Source organism: Rhea pennata, chromosome Z, assembly GCF_028389875.1.
Source record: "Rhea pennata isolate bPtePen1 chromosome Z, bPtePen1.pri, whole genome shotgun sequence".
Taxonomy (NCBI): domain Eukaryota; kingdom Metazoa; phylum Chordata; class Aves; order Rheiformes; family Rheidae; genus Rhea; species Rhea pennata.
Genome location: NC_084702.1, coordinates 65,416,321 through 65,440,837, shown reverse-complemented (window position 1 = coordinate 65,440,837; position 24,517 = coordinate 65,416,321). Strand labels below are relative to the sequence as shown.

General features: G+C 37.9%; 1 protein-coding gene across 1 annotated transcript in view; it reads right to left on the bottom strand.

Moving 5' to 3' along the window:
* Positions 1–2,125: 2,125 nt before the first annotated feature.
* HCN1 (hyperpolarization activated cyclic nucleotide gated potassium channel 1) overlaps positions 2,126–24,517 on the bottom strand; it is a 198,495-nt gene continuing 176,103 nt past the window's right edge. The window contains exons 6-8 of the mRNA XM_062599913.1: positions 23,716–23,956; positions 5,107–5,271; positions 2,126–2,937 (exon numbers count right to left, since the gene is read on the bottom strand). Coding sequence (XP_062455897.1) covers positions 2,126–2,937; positions 5,107–5,271; positions 23,716–23,956 — 1,218 coding nt within the window. The remainder of the gene's footprint in view (positions 2,938–5,106; positions 5,272–23,715; positions 23,957–24,517) is intronic.

Sequence of the window (24,517 nt, the reverse complement as noted above, 5' to 3'; positions counted from 1 at the left end):
AATTTGTTAGTATTAAAACAAAATAAGGGGTATTTTACTGATAAATAAATGGTCTTGCAGCGTATCCATAATGTTCTGAATGTTTTTAAACAATCGCTTCCTCATATACTACTCTGGGCCACTTGGATTAATGGCAGCAGCACATTAATGTGTTAATTACATTGATTTGTACTGGTGAGTGGGAGTCAGCAAAAACTGGTGCTTTTTTTTTTATTTGATGTACCACGTTAGTAAAAGGCATAACAGGCAGCATGGGTTCAAGCTCTGTTAGCTTCAGAATATTTATTTGGCTCTCAAGTACATCTGGATTCACTGCATTACGTAGTTTGTGATGTTATTTAATTTCTCCATGCATCGTTATCTCAGCATTAATGGGAAAAGAAGAACGCTTTTGCATTTATTTTCCTAACGTGAGTCAGTTGGGTGTTAAAGAACAGAATAAATGCTTGCATCATAGCCATAATGCTGATTTTTTAACTAATTAAATTATGACATGTTTAGTTTCAATCTCTATTTAATGTGACAAATCAGGCACAAATGACTATGAAAGGACTTCTTTTGTGGATAAGATAATGTGAAGTTTTGAGCAAACAAAATAAAAAGTTCACAAAACGGTATGCTTTAACCCTGCTTTCTGTCACCATTTCCCTTCTGTTTTGAAGACATAAAAAATAATAAACCTCATATCTATGGGCTATGTTTGACACTACATGCCTTAGGATATACTATCCATTTAATTACAATATACACAGAGCAAATCGTGCATTTCCAGACAGACTTTGATGCTATATTATATTTATTTTTTTTTTAAATTAACACCACAGTCAACTACAAAACTACAGTGAAGACACAGAAAGCACCTGAAAGCCTAAATCAAGCTGTGGTTTACAAATAATACTTTAAATAAAAAATCTCACTTAAACCAGAGATTCAAAGTCAGCATTATAGGAATTTTAAGGTAGACACAATTAATTAATGTTTATTATTTTCTAACATACCATAAAGCCTTTTCCTACAATAGCTGACTGAACCTATTTTTATAGTTTTTTTTTTTTTGTTTTTGTTTTTTTTTTAAGCATGCATGGAATATTTTCAGATGCTATTTAGGTCAAGGAGAAGAAAAGTGATGGTATTGGTGAAGTACAAGCGGTTTGCAGGATCAAGCGTACAATTTTGCATAAAACATTGCATGTAAAAGTAACATCGTAGGTTTTAAGCCATTGCATTACAATTTAACAGTTGTGTTGCACTTAGCTTCAACAAATTTTAAAACCGTAAATTTTGAAGTGAAGAGCTGAACCTAAATTCCTAAACAAAGACTTTGTAATGGTACACCACACAGCAGCTATTTTTGTTTGGGTCTAAAAAGTTATTTACAATGACAATTATTTATAGTCTTTGTAAAAGTCTTTAGCAACGTGAAGATTGAAGTCCACCCAGTTTTCTGAAACAACAGAATGGTTTACGTGTTCTCAGATTACAGCCTATCCAGAGGAGTGCTAGTGCCAGCCTTTTGACTGCAGATATTTGCAATATATTTATTTTTCAACCTAATCCCGAATGGAAAGCACTAAAATATGAAATGCAATGGGAAATAACAACTGAATTCTTCACAGGAAATTATTAACAATGTGTACGAACAAATGAAAGAATGAAGGTTCCAGAATATTACCCAGTCAGTGCTGTTTTTGTTAGATTCATTTTTTTGTTTTTTGTACTTGTTGTACTTAAAACTTGAAGTTTGTTACTGTGTTGACAATTTTCCCATGAAAGTAGGAAACCTGTTCATAAATAAATAAATCGGTTAGACTGATTTTAGAGTTGACACATTAAAAATAAATAATATCACAGCAGAGTTTAGACGCCTTTAATGGTTACGAGAAAGGAAGACATGAATTCAAATAGGTTTTCTTAACTCCTTTTTTCAGATATATATATATATATTTTATATATATATATGTGTGTGTGTGTATATATATAATTTTTACATTCGTTACGTAGGGCAAAGCTGTCTAAAGTATTTTTTTCGTAGTAGACTGCTGGGGTACGTCAGGAAACAGGCTAAAACAGTTCCCGGGACGATTCTCAGTTCACGACAAAGTCCGTTTTTCACAGCTGCCAGGGATCACAAGTTTGACGCAAACCGCGGTTTGTCTCCCTCGGGGTCTGTGCTTAAGACTGCGGGAGAATCCCTCTGCAGGGGGGCCGGCGGCGGCGCGGCCCCCCGGCTCGGGGGGATGGCCCCCGAGGACATCTGTCGGAAGAGGGCGACCCGCGGCGGCACGGTGGCCCGGGGGGCGGCCGGGGGCACGGCGGCGGCGGCGGCGGCCGCGGGCTGCGGCAGGGAGGCGAGCGACTCCCCCACGGTGGGGTGAGGCCTCGCCATCAGGGTGGAGATCTCGTGGGGCAGGGAGGGCTGCGAGGCGGAGAGGGGCCGCACCTCCCGCGTCAGGTTAGTGTTGTGAAGGGCCTGCGTGCTCTTGTGGGCCTCGCTCTTCTGCGACGAGCCGGGCGGCGGCGGCGGCTGCTGCATGAGGGAGAGCTGCGACGCGGTCGGGGAGGCGTACTGGAAAGTTCGGCCTGCCAGCGGGCTCTGTACGGGGGGGCTGCAGACGGCCGTGGTGTAGGAGCACGGCGAGAGGACGACGGCTTGCTGCGGAGGCTGCGTGCTGGGCGAGGGAGAGTGCAGGTTTCCGTGGGAGAGGCTGGTGGCCGTGTAAACGGGAGGAGACTGCGTCCTGACGCGCGCCGCCGGCGCCGCGGCGGAGCTGCTCGCGTTCAGCGCCGGCAGCTGCTGCAGGCTAACCGGGGCGATAGTCTGCACCATCTCTCTGTCGTGCTTCACTATCTGCTTCAAGATCTCGTTCTCCTGATTGTTGAAAACGCCGGTATTGAGATCCTTCTGGAACTTCTGCAGGAGGATGGAGTTCTTCTTCCCTTTACAAAGAGCAGAAGAGTTAGAGCGAGCGGCCCTCGCTTGGAGAAGAGCTAGCCTGAGACACAGGGGCAGGTTCTCACGCTGATTCTGCATCTTAGCTCCTATCCGAGAGGCACGTGAGCCGCTGAAAAGCTTGCGAAAACACCAAGCCGAGCACCGGGCACAGAGCATAACCCAGCTTGCTCGGGCCGGCTGCGCGGCACCAGCCGCCCGGGGTGCCCGGGACCAGAGAGCCCAATCCCCGCTGCGGAGCAGCGCTGAGCCGCGCCGGGGGCTGCACGCTGCGCACGCAGCTCTCACCCCCGGCCTTTAAGCACGCCTCATTCCTACCCTCTCTGCCCCAGAACTGCATGCATTAATAGCACCATTTTGTTCAAAAATACCTGAACTTTCTGTGCCTCTTCACTTAGAGTGCACTGCTATTACTACAATTATTCGGAAAAATGTAACCATGGTAATTTACTGAACAACAGGGTGGAAAAAGCAACCAGGCTCTGCATGTGTAACATCTTTCTCTCCCATTACAAAACCATCCTAATTCCCTGAACACTAAGCTGTTACATAAGTTATAAATACATCTGCCACTTAGCACATTCCCTGGAACTAATTATAAGACATTAGTAACCAATGACCACTAGCTTGCAAGAAATCATCTTTTTAAGTGCTGGTGAACTAATATGAATTCAGTGCTAATGTGATACCTGGCTGCACAATAAAGATTGCTGTAAGCTGTATCCTGATGTTTTCTCAAAGGATGGTGTTTGCTTGATGACTCTCAGTATCTGCAAGATGCAGACACTTTTCTGTGTCATCAGATGCACAGGAATACAATTCTTTTGGATTTTTTTTTTTTCATATAAGACAGTTTACGTCTTATTTTTTTGTCCTATGTAGATTTTTTTATTGTAACCAGAGCACTTCAGATTGGACCACTGTTCCAAGAGTAGATTAGACTTGACTACTAATATTTTTAAAGTACATATTTCTCAGGATTGGTCTATATTTCCAGGAAGTTTCAAGAGACAAATTATGAGACTTTGAATAGTCTTGATTAAAAAACTTAGTGCACTGAGTGTTCACAATCTGCAAAATACTGACATAAATCTATTAAAATCAGTATATACATATTTGATTTCTTTATTCTTTCTAGGTTAAATAGAATATCAATATATTTTATACTAAAGCTACTTTTTCTGCTTATCAGAGACCAAAATCTGCCATGATTTTATTCTTCTGGCTGCTGCACTAATATACCTATGCTTGTGTGTCTGCATCTGTATGAGGAGGTGTTGCTCAGCCTAATACATGTAGCGTTGCATTGCTCTGCTGGGGAACTGCGGTTAAAATCTCACGCTGAAATTTACTTGTGAAATTGAGGAACCAGTATCATACAGAATGAACAATTTTTTCTGCAGAGATGCGTTTTAAAACCAGTATCAATAATTATAACCTGTGTACACTTCTGCCTACAGAAGCTCACGTATTTTATCTAGTATGTGCTGTTAGAGAGGTCCAGAACCTCTGGTTGCACAAAAGAAGACTTTGTACACCCTGTTTTGATAATCTGCTGTATCATTCTGTGGTTCACTTATATATCTTTGGCCTGCTTTTCTGATTGCAAGCAGATCTGAGTAGCTCCAGTGTGCAGTCATCAATGCTAACAGTGCCCATGTTGTGAGGAAAATGAGAGCCCTGCTGCAAAGGATTAATTCACTTCAACAAACATGGGTTTTGTGAGTGCTGAGAAAGATCACCTCTTCCCAGCATTATAGACATCATCTGTAAACTATTTATGTAGGAAAATGTCATCTACTTCTCACTAAACTGCATAAACTCTATGAAGTAGCAAAAGAAATACAGAGTACTAATAAATGCTATTAATCATTATTAAAGTATACAAAATAAACCTCAAGTGTATGAGCGTATAAAATAATAAATGTCTGAGGCATATGAGAGCTTTCTAAAATTCAAAGCTTTACATTATTTAAAAGTGATCTTACAGAATTTCTTCTTTGGATACATCTTATTCGTAGATCAACAGAACTTCTACTTCAGTGTAACAACTGATATTTTTAAGAAGCCTTTAATCTGAGCATTTTATCTTTCAACTTAAGGAAAAGAGAAAGTAAAAAGGCTTTAAGAATTCTAGTTACAGAAAAAAATAATACCTATCCTGTCCAGTCTATCAATTGCCACTGTTTCAAAGGCCCTTCTCATCATGGGGTACTCTTCTAGAACCTCATTGAAGTTGTCCACCGAGAGGGAGTACAGGCGACAGTATGTGTCGGCTCGAACACTGGCAGTTCGACGGCCCTTGGTCAAAAGGCAAATCTCTGTGGAGACAAAAAATTCAGGAAACAACGAAGTTAGTGAACCATGCGAAACAGAACAGCTAGGAAGCGACTCAGTGCTAACAAACACTAATTCAGTACTCAGCGGCAATTTTTCTATTGCTGCTTAGGCAATGTTGCAGGGCAATTGTGAAGGTGTTTGATTCTATTTTTACTGCTCTGAAAAAATAACCAATCTACTTTAAGAGATCTGCTTATAGTTTTTATCAGTCTAGACTGATTCTATCAAACATAAAAAAAAATTTCTTTAAGTTGTAAGAAATAATCTATCAGCTATCAAACTTGGTTTGCCGATCCAGTTAATCCAAATGATTCTCTTGATTTTGTCGGGAATATTCAGCTGACATAAAAGACCAATTCCTTTAATCATTCAACAGAGTTACTAAACTAATCTAGTACATCATATAATGATATTTGAATATAAGAACTATTTAAAGAAAAAATATATTCGGTACAGAAGTGCTTTCTCTCCTTGTTTTTTATGCTCTAGTATTTTCAGAGAGTAAGCTGATTGTGTTAGACTTTTTTTCTCATTTGGCTAAACAACACAACCCTTTAACCTCTCTTACGATAAACCCCATTTGACCAGTCTAGTAGACTTTCTCTGCAAGTGCTTCCAATTGGAATTCATCATTGTGGAACACAGGTTACCAGGGCCACATAGAGAGTCCCCCCAAACCTGCCCCAATCTTGCAATTGATGATTCTTGAACCTACACAAAGAGAGTTACAGGATAAAAACCAAGATCAGCATCATAGGCTTATAACAAAACATTTAGGCTGGAATGAGAGAGATGCATGAATTCCTCCTAGGAAAGTTTTCCAGTTAAAATGTTCAATATTCAGACATATTGTATAATTATTAGTCCTCTGATGTCTATAAAGTTGACAAACTCACAATATTTCTGATATGCAACCTTTAAAATATAGAATTCTTTTCCTCACCTTCACCTCTCTTTTCAATGAAAATTTACACTAGAAAATTAAGTGAAGTTTAGTATTGCCTAAAATAACAATGTTCAACACAATGTTACATAAGGTAAAGTCAGTTAGAAACATATTTCATCGGATATTCCATTAGAAAATTAAGTGAAGTTTAGTATTGCCTAAAATAACAATGTTCAACACAATGTTACATAAGGTAAAGTCAGTTAGAAACATATTTCATCAGATATTCCAGTTAGCTAAAAGTGAAGCTGTTTGCAGAAGACTTCTCAATGAAAAACAATTTGGAAACTTCGTTCAAATTGTCTATCCATCCTTACCCTCCCCTCCACCCCCCAAAAAAATTTTCTTTCAGATCACAATGAATATTTTACATAACACTGAAGTTATTTTGTATTAAATTACAAAACAAAATTAAAAAGTCAAATGCAAAAAGAAATGTTTGTGTCAATCCTGTTTTCAGGTTTGGGAATGAGAAAACATTGAGATACAACAATTCTAGGGCTCAGACATGGTGGGAAATAGTTTCCCTACCCAGTTCTAGTGGCCAAGAGCAGTGAGTTCATGTTTGGTTTCAGCTCTTTAAGTACTAGGCGTGGGCTAGGAAACTGTCTCCTAACTTGCCTGTATATCTGTCAGAAACTGTAATTCTCCAGGAAGTGTGGAAATACAAATATTCATAATTAGCAAAGTAAAGAATTCTGTAGGCTTTACTTCAAATGTAAAGCTTTAGTGTAGTTCTTTCTTTCTTTTCGTTCTTAATAAAATACATTTTTATTAATCTAGAATCTAAAGAACCCTGGTGATTTTTGTTGAAGAATTTAATCTAGAAAGTATTTTTATCAAAACTCTGCAGATTTTGCACACCAGAATTGCAGTTCTAAAATCCTGTGAAATCTAAAGAAAGATTCTAATTATCTTTGAAGAAGTTACATGGAACATATATGCATTCTATGTATAATCTAACATGCATTCGTCTCCTCAAGAAGCATAGGTTCTTCCAGGTGCAATGAGAAAAGAGTAAATGTCATCCTCCCTTGCACATCAGAGTGTAGGTTTGATAATTTCCTGCCCACAAGCTAACCTGCTCTGAAGGCTTGGAGGATAAGATGCTTAAATAATAGTGGATAAACCAAAGTACATTAGTGGGGACTAGTACTAACATACAATATAGTTAGAAACTCCTACAGCTTTGGGAAGAAGTTATAAAGACTAATGACTACTATTAGAGTCTTGACCTACAAAACCTGATTCCCATGAAACAGCTACTGTAAAGAACCAGCCAGATCAAATAGAAGTTGGTACTTCCTCCTCCATCCCCTAAATCAGATGACCCCTGCTCCTTTGCTTGAAAGCACTATATTCTCCTTACAGGACACAAAAGATCATTTTGCCCAAAGGAAGCAGTTAAATGCAGCAAATATCTGCTCCACTTCCTAAGACATTCCTTATATCTCAAATAGAATAAAGTTTTACAATCCATGGTTGGATTTACGGATAACTAGCTGGAAAATCTGTATGACTAATAATGACCTCTTGATTTTCAGCTTTTTTCATTTAAAATAGCCGCAGGCAATATTAAAGACATATGGAGCGGTCTTTTGCTGTACTCAGCAAATAAAAGTACTTGAGTTTAAAAACCATTACATGCAAACAAAATGTATAAACTACTCGTTTAATGACCTGTTCTAAGATCACTGTATTTTAGATGACTTCAGGAACAACGAAACTGGAAGAAAGCCATAGGAAACAGTTCTGGATTTGAAAAGGGTCAGTGGAATTTGGAGATGCTACAGCAATAAATATCATTATTTTGTTTCCTTTCTTCCTCTTCTGCTATTCTTTTCGAGTAATGGGACTTGAAAGAATCACTATTCTGAGAATCCTATGTCAATCCACAACTTCTGGTTGAAGAATGTCTTTGGGAAGGCTTCTAATACCTACCTTCAAGTCCAGAGAGTCACCATGAGACGAAAATCCAAGAAATGCATTTGTGGCAATGTTTCTTGGTGAATTTGATTTTTACTATAGTCATTGATACATCATTTATATTGCTTTGACATACATATTAATGACATCAATTGTACGCTGTGCTTGTTTAGCATGGTGCTAACATGCTTGTTAGTTATGTTCTGCATTTGAGTTCATGTCATCTTATTAGCTATTTGCTTAGGATAAACTCTCAAGCATAATAAAACAGATAATATATAAAATCTCATTTACCTGGACTGGAGAGCAAGAATACAGACTGCCAAAATATTTGTTCCTATTAAACTCTTGTATTCTTTTAAGTAAATCAAAATCTTTTTTTTCAACAAATAAATAAACAATAGACTTTATGAAGAGAACAGAATCATGAAAATACACAAGACATTTAAAATAAGTCTTAATGGCATCAAGTACAGCAGGTGCCCTCTACAATTATGCTCTCCTTGATGTTCAATTAATTTAAATGGACTAAGAAATACAAACAATAGCACAGGAGTGTGCAGTGAAACACAAAGGCCATGAACTATTTTCAAACAGCTTGGACAAACAATGTTCTTTATTAGCACAAAAAGAAAGTGGTTGTAGCATATTACTCACTAATATTCCCATCTGTGGTTGGCATGGTGCACTGCCTTCATGCTGACACTTTAAAAGTGTCAAACACTTTTATCTTTCCTTTCCAAATCTAAGAATGTCTTCAATTCCAATTAGTAATTATGTATGAGACTGCAATGAACCTGTAATTCAACTCCAATGCATGTTTTACTTTAATTATATGATCTCTTTGGACAACTGTTCCCTGGAACATTCTAAAACAAATGTCAATCACTACATTAATCAGAAATGCCTATTTGAAAGCACTAAGCAATGCTAAAAGCATTCATTTGTTCCTACAGTCCATATTTTATACAAATGCAATCAATTTATATGTGAAAATCACAATTTATGTTCTGCTGGCACATCAGATCTTTTCTGCAGAACAATGTAGAATATGGAGAATGGCACAATTTCCAAGTACATTCTGTTGTACAGACACTGAAATAAAAAGTGCTGTGATGAAAGTCTGAAGCTAAGCTTGTTTGGAAGGTTATTAGCCTAATAATCAAACTGATCAACAACGTATCAGTTGCACACATACATGGCAGTATTTCTGCAGGAACATTAGCCTCAGGTTTTAGAACTGCAAAACCTTGCAAAGAAGTCTGTATCTCTGTTGTGTAAAATGGGACATCTACAGATTGCATTTTATTACTGCACTAGTGACAGAAAACTCTGTCTAGGAAGTTCTACATACCTGAAAGACAGACCTGAGGAAGACTGATATGGGAGAACCTGCATGAGGATGAATGACATGCCCATATGATGACTTTTGAAGAATTAGCATTAGCCAGCTCTTTGTAAGGGCCAGAGCTTTGGTACCAACTGAGACGAATTTCACAGTTCTTAAATATATCAATATGCTATTCTGGGTGTTAATTTTCCCCCTGTTGCTGTGCGATCCCTAGCCATCTTTTTCTTAGAGAAAACAACAGGGGATATGGGAGATCTATGAAAAGACTTTTTTTCTCTGGGAAGCAGTACAGTGCTTATCTGATAGTGTGGCATCTATCCATTATCTCTCAGTTCATTTCCCATATAAATTATACTCCAAATGTAATTACTCAACTTTCTATGTCACATTCACATTTGATTAGAGATTGAAAATAAACTCAAAACCACCACCCCCACCAACACACAGTTGCCTTGCACACAAAATATGTCCACAAACAGATAAATTATCCTGATACAGGAAAGAGTTAGAAATACGTAGTTAGCTGGTTCATTAAAGGATACCAGACTGGTCTTGTCTGCATGGAACATGTTTCTTAGTTTAGAATAGTATATAGTAATACGTAGAATATTAAATAATACAGTGAATTAATATTGTATGCACAGCTTTGTTCTGCAAGGACACAAAAACTAGAATTAAAACAAAAGTTCACTTTTCTAGGTGCAGCAATTAATTGTTGTAGTATTAAATTGGTTAATTAATGTTAGTCATATAGTGCTCTCCATATTAAAATAATATAAAAATAATTAGCAGGTTCTACGCATTTGTGAATCCCAGAAGTTTCTTAAGGGCTTTGTACCTTTCCAAAGCTATAGCAGGTTTCTCATCATCTGTCACAGACTCAATACTGTAGGATATAATGAAGAGTGTCCTTCCAGCTGAGGACAGCTGACTATTGCTTCAGTTCCTCAGCAGGGAACTGTTGTTTCATCATGTAGCAGGCGTACACATTGCTGTGTAAATAGGCAAGCAACTATTTGGACCATATGGCAACTTTTAGCAGCAGAAGAAAGACAGAAAATCAAAGCAATTTAAAGGTTTGAGTCAGTCAGCCTAACCCATTCCAGAATATTTTAAGAGAACAGGACAGTGGATTAGATTTCTCCTGTTTATTTTATAGAAAACAATAAGTATAACTAAATAATAGTCAATAACTAAAGTATTATGGACAGAACTTAGATGTATGATGGCTTGTTTGATTCAACCAGGCTTTCACATCTTTTAATGAAAAGTTCTGCGTGCCTTCAGAGCAAGTTTCCCAGAACTACCAGATTTAGGTTATTCTGCTTTTCTAAACTAGCTCTTCATAACAGCAACTCTTTGGCATGGTGCTAAGACCAATAGTTCTTCCCTCAAGCTACTGAAGTTGTCCACTGACCACAGACTAGCTAAATGGCACTAGCTAAATGGCAAGATGGTCACAGGAAGGGACCATAACTTTTAGCCTAGGGTGCTCTTATCCCAGCTTTACAAAAGGTAACGTGAGAGAGATTTTTTCTTTAGCAAAGGACCATATAAACTTCAATCAATTCAAGAAAATTTAATGACTAATTTTCATGAGACACCACAGTTTTCAGAAAGAGAACTGTTTCCTAGTTCTGTGTTGATTTAATCACTCCTAATACAGAAAACAGAGCGAAACTGTTTCATATGATAAAAATTAGATTGCTTTAATATGTACTTCTGTATGTGTGTCTCCTTTTTAAGCTCTTAAAAACAGCAAATATATCCATCTTTAACTATTTTTTCTAACCTTTTAATATAGCCTTTTATCTTCCAATATATTATCACTAGTGCACAAAATGGAAAATCCAGGGATATGCTGCCCTTCATTATAGACACTTAATGTGATAACAGTAGGTCTTCTGATTACAGTCAGAATGTAGCTTACATCAATTAATTAGTACCAGTGATTTATTTTCTCCAAAATAGTGATTAAATACTATGCCAGATAACTGTGCAGATTTTATTTTGCATTTATTTTGTAAAACAATATTGACATTCACAGTAATCAAGATTATGGGAAAAAAAAGTGATTCATGTCCCCCAAATCCAGATCTATGGACTAGATGGAAATGAAAAGGCTCAGGTAACATGCATGTGTCCAGTCCTGTATTTAAGAAACCTTAAAATACAATCACTCCATCACTCCTCAATAAGAACATTACTGCAGCAAAAGAGAGAACTTAAGGAGGAAGCGAGGAAATTACTGCTGTTTGAAGTCAGGTTTGTAATCTGGACTGTCGAAAAGAACTGAGAAGAAAGAAAGATATACAAAAACTATACCTTCTCTGACTGTGTAAGCACTAAATATGGAGTTACACACAAGACAGCTTGAGTTTGTGAGAGCAAGCAATAGCCCATGCTGCCTGCATGACCGTCTCCATTTCGAAGCCTGCTGTCTGTAAGTCGCAAGACTGCCTTCAGACTTACAGGCTCCTCCACCACAGGCAGAGCTCCTAAGGGAGGTCTGGATATGGGGCTCTGAGCTGTTACTATTTTGAGGGGGGACCGAACACGACCAATTACAATTCAGGATCCAAAACAATTTCCTTAAAGGCTCAATTTCAGTCTCCTGTCACTTTTTGAACTCTTTACCTAAGTCTAACTTACATTTAACTATTTGTGATGGCTGTTGCCCTTATATAGTTATCCTATTTGAGAAAAGAAAATGGGTTGGTTTCTTTCACATTTTTATTGCTTGTTTTTAGTCATTTGGAATTTATGGCTCTCCAGTCCTTGACAGATGATCTCTAAGCATGTCTATTTTTTTATTTAATTTAATGCGGCAAATAAAAGAAATGGAAAATGTGCCCTAATCAGCAAGGTTGTAGTAGAAAAAAGATTACAAAGAGGTGAATTACATCTGTATCAATATAGCAATAAAAAAATGGAAAAGTTTATCTCATTTAGTAAGCTAGAGACTCATTGGTACTGGCTGGTGGCATTCTCCCCTCATTGCAAGTTAAGAATACAACCGTTGTCTGCAAACATCTGTCCCTCCATGCCAGCAACTTTACCAGCCTGGATAATTTCTCCATCGAGAGGATGTTCTGTATTTATCATTTCTGTATCTGAAGAGAGGAAGAGAGTGAAACAGGGACTGAAGAGAACGTTTGCTTCAAAGTCTGAGGATGACTTACGCTACTGAGTAACAGTCAGCAAGTAATAACTAGGTTTTTAATTCTTTTTGACCCTTAAGAAGAGTATTCAGCAAGAAAAAAAATGGCAGGTAAAAAGGGATATCAGCATTCCCCACAAAGGTATTGTATTGGTCCTTTTCATCCAGAATCTTATCCTTTGGACATGATCACTGCGTGTTAAAAGGAGATTCTGTCTCCAAAGCGGCTCTGAGATAAGAAGGACTCTTCAGAAGAGATGAGCTAGAAGCAGCAGGAGACAGGTAGCCTTTATGGGCCTTTCACAACAACACTTCTGATCTAACACACAGTGCAGGACGATCTGCCCTTTTGCTAAATTTCTTTCCATTACTATTTTCCCTCCAGGTCTCTCTCACAAGCTCTCATTTGCTTAACCTTGGTATATATATCAAAGCCTTAATATGGTTAATTAGAGAAAGTCTATTCTTATTTTTTTGGTAGCAGTTATAATTGGCAAAGAGTTACATTTATTTCATTGGAAGTATCACCAGTTTTCTGAGGAAAACGATCATTCTTCTGAAAAGAATTGCCTAATGTTCCTTAACCCAAATCAACCCCAACTTTGATAGGATTTATGGAGGAATTCTTACTGTTTAAAAATGCCTGTAAATGTGTAACCAACTTTTCATATTTATTTAGAGTTTGACAATAAGCATTAAAGTATGCTGGTTTTATTATTTTGATCCAAATTTGTCTTTTATGCTACCAACCTCTGAGAAGCCTCTTTCTTTAACTAAGTCTTTCCTTGAATAAGGCTTAAGACACTACTTCGTAGCGGATTTGACAAAAACAGCATTATAACATGCTACTAATTTGGATGTTTTGAGACTTGCTCAGCACAGGTGTTATTATTACCACGTGAAATTCATTAAAACAACTTGACAGAGCCTTTAAAATATTATCTAATGTGATATAGATAAATTTTGATACAGAAAAATATACTTTGAGTATAAATTAATTTTCAAGGCAGGTATGAATTCTATAAACCCATCCATTTTTAGTCATTCTATAATGACTTCTGTAATTTTGACAAGTAGGATACATAATTGGATTTTTTTGTAAGTCCTCATACTTCTTGTAAGGTAAATAGTGATATATTTTATCTCAGTATAATCTGTTTAATATAGATTGAAAGTATTTTTTTCCCCAGAAAGGTAGTTGTAATTGCTTTTACATCAAGTTGTAATTACTTTTACATCAATTGTTAGAATACAATTGCAATTGTAAGAAGTGGCTGCCCAGAGAGCCATTTTATGTTTTATCCTGACTTGCCTTTTATTCTTCCTATCTGGAGATACTGCAAACAGCTGTGGCCACTGGTTTCATGACTGGAGCAAACAGAGGCAGAAACATTGCTACATCCTGCTTCCATACATTCCTATTCTACTTTATCAAAGGCTTCTTTTACTATGATGAACATACTCCATTTATTACCTTGAAAAGTTCATAATTTGTCTAGTATTCATTGTATTTTCAAAACATTTTAAAAATATTAAGCTCAGATTCCAATAACTAAGTACCTAAATAAAGACATAGGTATCATACTGGCTGGGTCAAAAGCCAAAAGTGACTATGTTCCATTCATCTGTGCCTACTTTTATTCAGATGGATGCCTGTTCCCTGTTGAAAACAACCACTGAATTCCTTACATATTCAGTATTATGCTCTTGTCATCTTGGTTTTGGCAAACAAAACAGTTTAAAATTAAACTATTCAAGTTGAATTTACATGAACTATAAAAATATTACACTTTTTTCACTAAATTATTAGACAAATGATCAGAGTCTGTCACTTCTGAATTCTGGAGATTTAAATATTTGGATCGAATTCTTCTTGTAAAAACAGAAGGTATTTGCAAAATATTATTCTGGGTTATCTGTGTTTTTCACCTCAGATTTCCAACGTATACTGATGTGACATTTTGGTTGCATATTACTCATAAAGACCAAATTAAAAGTTATTTATACTAGTCATGACTTTGCAGAACTGTAACTATAATTTAGTCTGGAGTGTATTTTATATAGATAGCATAAATTTTTATTAGTATAGTTGTTACTATTGTTTATATTGTTAAATATTAACAGTGGATGTTGTGTACCTTGACTTCAGCAAGGCTTTTGACACTGTCTCCCATAACATCCTCCTAGGCAAGATCAGGAATTGTGGGTTAGGTGAGTGAACAGTGAGGTGGATTGAGAACTGGCTGAAAGGCAGAGCTCAGAGGCTTGTCATCAGTGGCGTGGAGTCTAGTTGAAGGCCTGTGGCTAGTGGTATCCCCAGGGCTCAGTACTGGGTCCCATCCTGTTCAACGTATTCATCAACAACCTGGATGAGGGGACAGAGTGCCTCCTCAGCAAGTTTGCCGATGATACCAAGCTGGGAGGAGTGGCTGATCCACCTGAGGGCTGTGCTGCCATTCAGAGAGACCTGGACAAGCTGGAGAGTTGGGCGGAGAGGAACCTCCTGAGGTTCAACAAGGGCAAGTGCAGAGTCCTGCACCTAGAGAGAAATAACCCTAGGCACCAGTACAAGCTGGGGACTGACCTTCTGGAAAGCAGCTCTGCAGAGAAGGACCTGGAAGTGCTGGTGGATGACAAGTTGACTATGAGCCAGCAATGTGCCCTTGTGGCCAGGAAGGCCAATGGTCACCTGGGGTGCATTGGGAAGACTGTTGCCAGCAGGTCAAGGGAGGTGATCCTGCCCCTCTACGCAGCCCTGGGGAGGCCTCATCTCGAGTACTGTGTCCAGTTGTGGGCTTCCCAGTACAAGGGAGACATGGAGCTACTGGAGAGAGTCCAGCATAGGGCTTCAAAGATGATCAGAGGGCTGGAGCATCTGCCCTATGAGGAACGGCTGTGAGAGCTGGGCCTGTTCAGCCTGGGGAAGAGAAAACTGAGGGGGGATCTTATCAATGTCTATAAGTACCTGAAGGGAGGGTGTCAAGGGGACGGGGATAAACTCTTTTCAGTTGTCCCGTGTGACAGGACAAGAGGCAATGGGCAGAAATTGAAGCACAGGAAGTTCCGCCTGACCGAGAGGAGGAATTTCTTCCCTGTGAGAGTGACGGAGCCCTGGACCAGGTTGCCCAGAGAGGCTGTGGAGTCTCCTTCTCTGGAGATCTTCAAGGCCTGCCTGGATGCAACCCTGTCTACCATGCTCTAGGAGACCCTGCTGAGCGGGGAGGTTGGACTAGATGATCTCCAGAGGTCCCTTCCAACCTTACTGATTCTGTGATTCTAATATAAGTTTTAATTATTATTAATTAATAGAACTCTTAAAACTAAACCAACTTCTACATTCTGACATTGCAGAATGTTATTTTCATTCTGAATTTTTAGAACATCCCTTAGACTTTTAGAACAGTAATTTTTCCAAATAGCAAAAAGCTCTTCTGACTGCATGTTATTTTTTTATAAATTATGATGTTAAAAAAAGTCATGATGCAGCACAAGGAATTGTGCTATGCCACGATCATGCTAAGGAAATTGTATCACCAATACAGCAAACTAGTCTGTGCCAAAAAGATATTTCATTTTTAGGACTCCATGCAGGCAATAATTCTAGAAAAACGGCAATGATTTAGAAATCAGTATTGTTAATCTGAAAACTATTTTATGAATGAGTTGGTATGGAGATATGATATCCTTCTCCCTTAAAGCATTTAATTGTATGCTTGCCATTAAGAATATGAATAAGCTCACTTCAGAAAAAGCACTTATAATTAATTATGTATGTCAATATGCTGCTGGATTGGGGCATGAATACTGAGAGACTTAATTCATCAGCACCTTGAATAATGAGAAGCCATATACACTATTTTTGCAAAATGTAAAACGGTATCATATCGTGTTGTCCATATACGAATTATAAGGTGTAAAGCAGTGAGCAACAGAGCACTTTAGCAGCATTTTCTCTGTCTATAATCAATATTATACTGCAAATGCTTAAAAGTACCTCAGTCAAAGGAAATACCTACAGTGTACTCAGAAAAAAAAAAAAAAAAAAAAAAAAAAAGAAGTGGCAAAATATAATTTGAAGTGACTCAACATTTCCCATGGTATTATTTTCCACTGCACTGGTCTAAAGTATACTGACAGTTGCTGTTCTGAAATGGAGAAAAGCTCCATAAATAATAGGTAGGTCAAAGTAGTTCTGTCTAATTGACCTTCTACAAGCTGAAGCAAATCCAAGATACAATTTATTAGAATTTAAAGTATGGAAGGATAACTGTTAAAACAGTATTCAGTAATTTAAGCAAAAAAAATATTTTAAAATACAAAGTATTCCATGGACTGCATAGACATACCAGTGCTATAATAAATAATCACAAAAAGAGAAGATGCTATATGTCTCCAAATTCTACAAAATAGGGACGAATATCTGCTTTATATGTAACTTTGCTACATGAGCAAAGTTAATGATGTCTGCCTCTGAATGATTAAAATAAAACATGTATTTTTTCCTATTAGAATGCAAGAAGTGGATCATGCAATATGCAATACTCAAATTCCCCTTCAGCAAATCTCATACAGGTGTCATAAAAGGAGTTTTAAAAAATCACATGTACCTCCTCATGTTCAACATATGTGGAAGCTCTTAGAAAAAAATCTTTCTTATCAATGTGGGTTTTAGTCAGTCTACAGGCTCATTTATTGAGCTACTCCAAGTGGCATAACACCAGGAAATCCTGTATAAACACAGGTGGGAAAACAGATGGAGAATGGAAAAGATAGTAGGGACACAAGCCTTATCTTGTGTTCTTTGGGGTTGAGGGACAATTTTGCCAGAGACTTCAGGAAGAGCAGGATGAGACCCACAGTGACTAGTCAGGCATCTATCCACCAAGCAAGAAAGCAAAGGCAGTGACAGCAGAGACCTGAATGTGTTCCCAGAAATCTTCCTTCTGGAAGTTCTGCTTAAGGCTTATTGGTTGGAAAGTGGTGGATTTATTCCTTTTTTTCTCTTTGCAGGAGCGTCAGCCTCAATCTAACGCACCATTTAAGCACAAAATGCAGTTCAGCCCATGCTTAACTGGATCAGGGCTGCACGCTCAGATTATTTCCTCTGATTCCACAGAGCTGGCAGCTGAAGGGAAATGGGACGTCATGAAACCAGTCCCGCTCATCAACGTACTTCGCAGTAGCTTTGGGACAGCTTTAACCTTTATGCCAGCTCACAGTGGTAACAATCAGCGAGTTATAAAATGGCATACTGCACCTATTCTCATCTTTTTCCAAGCAAGAGTCTGGCATTCCCTGTAGGGGAGTGATGTGAACACCAGCAGACTCCAGGGCAGGGGCTAGGAATATGCAGAAGCGTGGTAGTAAGGTCCAGAGAAAAAAGCCTTTGGACTGGTAGGAATGGAAGACAGAACATTTTGAGCTACGAACAAAGGGAACAGCTCACAGGGCACTGTGAAGCAGCTGTGCAAAGACAGTTTTACAGGGAAAGGCCATTTTTTACCATATTTTTAGAAACTGGTTGCTTTTTTTTACTGAACTGGACCAAACTGTCTGTGGCCTTGATTCCTTCCAACAAAAAGCAGGTAAGTATGATAAGGAGAGAGAAGATTGTGCTGTTTTACACACTTGCTAGGAATAAAGATGATCAGGTGCATTGCCTTTGACACTGTTGACTGAAGAAAGTGTCTGGGTCAGGAAAACAAAATCTTACAGTGATGACTAAAGGAGCCCTAAGAGTCATATGTAGAACCAGCAGAGTAAGAGGAAGGAATTGTTAGAAATAAATTTTTCTACTAAAATAAACTTCTGTTTAATAAGTAAGTATGATAACGCTCCCCTATGTTTGTTGTTGCTATTACTCCTGAGACATTTTGAATCGTCAACATATATATTAAGGTTATGCAGTCATTCTGATGACATTTACTCTAGCAAAAATCAGAATTCACTGGTATCAGTGGTATTACACCAGTTTATATGAATGAATGTAAATATAATTAGTATTAGGCTCATTAGAAATATTAAAATATTATTTCTGCTCTGTAAACCACAGTAAATTATGCACTATATGCTTCTCTATAAGTAAATGACTCATATTCTTGTGCTTCATCTGCAAAGACTTCAAAACCTTTGCCTTTTATCAATTTGATATTTGTCTAGTGAGGAAGAAATAAACAATCTGTCTAGTCACTTCTCCTAATATAAAAACGTCTTTTAGTAATTTCTGAAACAATCATCTGGCATTCAGAGAAAAAGATCTGATAGGTCCAAAACCCAGCAATTTCCTCCTTACTATCTTCTACCATGGTTAAAACATTAAAGAGCTCGAAATACTGAGTTATTAGAGAGGAGGAAGAGAAATATGTATTGAGACAAAAAGACAAAACGAAAAGATTTGGGGTCTCATTCTGCACTGCTATATACTTAACTTTGAGTACTGTAAACTCCAGATATTCAAAATCATAAATCAGACAAAAACAAATAAATAATTTAGCAGTCATAACATCCTCAAAATATAATTGCTTACAGCTTTTCATCCGCTTCCTGATTCTTCTCCTCCTTCACAGGAGCGCTGAATTCAAGTGTGTTTATCTCAGGCTTACAATTCAACCGAGTTACAAACACACGTGTAGTCAAGTCTCCCTATCTATCCTTTGAAAAGGGGAAGTGTAAGCACCCTCCTGTTGCCTCCTTAAGTGACAAGCAGAGTCCAACTTTCTGTCATCTGGATGCCTAGTCCTGTTGACACAGTGTATTGCTCCTTGCATTTCCTTTTCTTTCCCATCAATCTCATGCCCACCACATTGCCCTGCAATCCTGCTTTCTCTGCCCCTAATTTCTTTGCATCCCTCACAACTTGACTTCTGCCCACACAGTCCTCATCTCTTTGTTGACCTTATCTTGCTCCCCAGTCTCTTCTGACTTCCCCTATTTCTCCTAGGTGCTAACACAGCCCACTTTCTCTTGACCATCAACTCTTTCCTGATCCTTCTTGTTCACATTTTTATGTCTCTGCCTGCCCTACACAAACAGCTAAAAGTGAATGTTATAATTTTCATTTTTTTTCATTTCAAGGTGGCCACCTTGTTTCACCTCTGCTGCAAACGGTGTCAGTCCAATCCCATTGTTAATACCGGGGAAGTGGAGACTACTTTAGAAAATAGGGGAGAAAAGTGAAGGAAGTCATCAGAAATTCACAAAGATCTTTAGGAAAACTGAATATTGCTGTATTTGCTTGAAAGATATGGAAATGCTGTACCAATGAAAGTAAGTATAGAGTATTAAAAACTTGTAATTCTCTGCTGGTACCTACGGTTTACATCATTTCACTGATGTGGAGATGACTATATAACTGAACTAATATATACTGACAGTATATAGATGACTATATACTGTCATGTGCTCCATTGCCCAGTTCTTGCTCCTTCTATAAAAACCCAGGCAAGCATGCCATAGGAGGACGGGGTCTACAAGGTAGGGCACTGAAGAATTAAAGTTACTGTTTTTTTAAATGCAAGTAAAAGGCAAAGGAAAATGGACACTCCTAAATCTTTATGAAACAATCCTTCCACTGATCTGTGTCTATTCAATACATAATTTATGACAATCTCTTTAAAAGATTTTCTTTGTGGTCATTACTGCAAGTGTTTAAAAGAACATAATCAGACTCAAATCACACTTTTTTCTGAATATATTTATCATCTACTTTGCTATTCCAGTAATTAGGGGATACTGTTTTTTTGGTATCTTGACTACAGATTTGATGGAGCATAGATCAGTCAGCATTTCCGCCTTATTCAAGGCAGTTTTCCCTGACGTCTACTTTGTATATCCCATCAAAATTTTGGGGGAAGAACGGGAAGGCGTAGCAGAAAGAATCATATCAGAAATTACTTTCAAATTCATATTTTTTAAATGGAATAGATTTGTAGGATGATCATATCCTTCAATTAGCAGTGTGAAAAATAAATGTTGGGATGAAAATCAGCATCCTACACTGGTGCTGGGCCAAAAATGTTTCTGCACCCAAAGCTCAAGAGTAGATTTGTGAATGCATATAAAAGCCAAGGGATGGTCTTCCCCAGCAATACCAAGGAACAAACCACAATGCCTCTGTGGCTGCTGCCTTGTACTTACTCCTTCCCTGCACGGAGAACCAGTATGTCCCGATGAGGAAAGAGACTGATGGTAGTCAAGCCCAGATCTCTGGAGGGCTATCTAGAGGCAACACCCTGCACTTCCCTTAAAATCAGCTGAGAATCTAAAGCAGAGGTGAAATGCAATTTGATTAATCAATTCCATTAATGGTTAGCCAGGCACATTCTTTCTGAGAAGAATTTCTAAGCAATTGTAAGGTTTAGCTAGTTTCACAGGAGACTGTTAAAACACCCAGATCCATAGGGAAGGGTGGTTTTTAATTAAGAACAAAGATCAGGCCAGAGAATTTAAATGTTCATCAGCATCTCAGTTCTCAAACTTTCAACTGCTTCCCCTCAACTTTCTATTTTGCAGGCACTCACTCTCCTGACAGTCTCCATTCAAACCTCTCCCAAGTTCTGCTAACACTGTTCTGGCTCTTAAATCTTAAATCTTGGCTTTCACACTAACCTCCAGTTTTTTAATAACACCAGGATGTGAGAATTGATACAATGGTATCAATCCTAAAAGTTTAAAATACTGCAAAGTGATAAACATATTTCAAATACAAGGTTGGATATTGTGGCATCCTGTGTGATTTCTCAGGGCAAGGCTGTCTTTCTAGGGACCTCTCCTGAATCCCCCGATCCAGGGTCCCTAGGAAGCCTATGCTTTGGGACCTGTCCAACATCTAACATTTAATTTCTCTGAGCAATAGGTGCTGGGCTGGAGCATTTATACACGTTTACTGGGTTACAGCTGAGGGCTATAAGTAATAACTTGAAGTTACAAGTTGCAGCTTCTTAAATGGTATCTCAGCTTCAGACTTTGCATGTCTTAATCAGGCAAAAATGGGTTGATCAGTCTGGATTTGAACACAGATGATCTTTTGGCTCGTTATTGTCCTACTACACAGCATTTCCTGCCTCTCTCCAGCGTGTGTGCTTTGTCTGGTGTTGACATTGCTGTTTAGACATACCCTTGGCTACTCCGGTCAGGAAGCTCTCCTTAGAATCTGATACATTGTTCTCTAAAGAGAGTTGGAATTTTTTTATGCTTTAATAAGCTGAACCTTTTCAATCAGCAGTTATCAGATGTGTAACTTGTTTCTTCTCTTTTCAGCTGCAACATTTTGGGTACTTTCTTTCTCAGGTTTTTTTCTCCCCATATGCTCGCCTTTCCTCCCTTCTCCTTTCCCAGCTACATCCAGCAGTAGCTATTACTTCCCATTTCAGATGTATCAGACGCACTTGCCCTTCTCTTCACACCTGTCCCTATGGTGTGCATGAGCATAGCTACTTTGGTACAGTGTAATAAGTTCTTGTGATGTCTGGATATTGCAAATGGCAATATCCATATTTTTTATATGCATTCCTGTTAAGAAGGGTAGCGGATGAACAGGATGAGCTCAGCAGTCGTTTGGACTGTAACAACAGGCTGACAGTTATGTAAAATACTTTCATATGGCAATCTCCTCTGATCCTCTGCTGGTTCAGAGGAGTATTATAGCCAGATTCAGAACACAGGCTCTTGCAAACTCATTTTCATAAACTGGAGCACTGCTAAGCATATAGGAGACCAAGACCAAGGTTGCTCTGTTTCTTCATCCTCAGCGTTTACCTTCTCTTTCTCCTTAATCTCCTCTCTTCAGCACCTACAGTTTAAGTCTGTGGGATAAGCACAAGACTTCTTTATCAAAGTACTTCAACTGGTATAAATATTGGTACAAATCACCTTGCAAACGCTACTGCAGAGTGACAAGACCTGTTGGCCAGATCACCAGGAGTTGTTTCAGTATATTATTCTAAAATGGGATTAGTTGAGTAACTCTACAGCCCAATTCAAACACTGAGCCCGAGTCACTTTTCTATGTTCTCCACTTCAGTGTACTAGCTAAATGCCACTGATTAGGCTTTCAATTTAACTTTTTCCGAAAGGCTTTTAACTCAATTCTGAGATGAGTCATAGTATTCAACAGAAAATTACTAAAAAAAGCAGCTAACTGTATCTGTCATGGGCCGTATCCACAAATTTCAATCAGCTTCTGGAAATCAGCTTGCTGCTACTCTAAGATGCAGACACCTATTCTGTTCCACAAAGATAATTTACAATCACAGGAGCACGATTTTCATATCGGTCAATTGCTATATGTAAAAAAAAGATTACTTTCATCCAAATATGAATATTCAGATACCATCTAAATGAAAATTTATTTTTTATTAGCATTACAAGATGAATTTATTTTTTACTAAAATTCATGTCTGGTTCTCATTAATACATCTGTCAGAGAGCTATCTATTCAAAGAGGGAGTCCAAATTTTTATACTTTATTATACTGGAATGCTAATCAATGCTGCATGCTAAAATTCAGTAAAAATGCACTAATAACAGTCTGAAATATTCATGAAGAACAGCAAAATATCCCATATATATAATGAATGATCTTTTATCCACAAATTTTGTAATTCTCACAGTGACTTTTACCTTTTAGAAGTATGTCTTATTTATGTCTAAAATTTTTATTTCTTTTTAAAGAAGATGAATCCTGTTTATTTTACCTTTAAATAGTTGCAAAGTTACTGTGCTAATTATTATATTTTTATCAAAATACTGCCTGTTAAATAATAGCAATCTTAATTCAAAATCACCTCAAAATTCAGGACAATTTAACTGAAGGAAGTATTTCAGGAAGGTTTTCTGCATCTTCAATAGCTATGCTTTCAATAGCAAGCAGACTCAAAATGTATTATTCAGAAATACTTAATGCACTCTTCCCTGCCTTTGGAATTACCCAGGCAACAGACATTCAGCAGACTTATTCTGATGTCTCTATATGTCTGATATTTCAACGTGTTTTATTCTAGTGAATTCACTTCAATGTTATCATTCATTTTCTTCCTACTCACCTCCAAAGTAAGAGCCATCTGTCAGCTTCAACTCCTTGTTGGATTTGGTGATGACACCAGCGACACCGTGCTGAATGAAATACATCTTTTTACCCACAGCCCCTTCTCGGATAATATAATCACCAGGCTGGAACACCTCAAACCGCAACTTGCTCAGCATGGCAGTCACAAAATTTGGGTCTGCATTAGCAAAAAGAGGCATTGTAGCAACCAGCTTGCGACAATTGAAGTTGACAATTTCCTAAATGGGAAGGAAAAAAAAAGGATAACAATAGTCAGCAAATAAATACATTATGATGGGCAATGAAAAAAGACTTTCTGCTTTTTTCATAGAGAAATTTTTATGCACTTATTGAATTTTTCTGTTTTGATTTCTGTGCCTAATTTTCAGTCTTTTCATTAAATTTTCATCTGTTTCTAGTGAAGTGATTGAAACAATAGTGCAGTAATGGTTTGTTTTAATAAGGTCAAATGTTGTCTTTTTCAGGTGATTGTCACAGGTTATTTATTATTCTCCTTGCCTGTCAAGGAAAAAGTGACAGAAAGATAAAAAATTAATAGGAATTACACTAGCTGCTAACTTGTAAAAGAATATGGATAAGATTGGGCTGCAATAGTTCTGTTAAAGTTATGCCAGGAAGAAAAGAAAGTTTAGCCCCATGTTTTTAAATATTACACCAGTAAGATCTTTCTGATAGTAACTGCAAATACCACTGCAACTGCAGTGGTAATATAAATATACATTATTGTTGGCTGTGGAGCCAGCTGAAAGCAACAGGAAAATCCCCATCCCAGAGTTTAA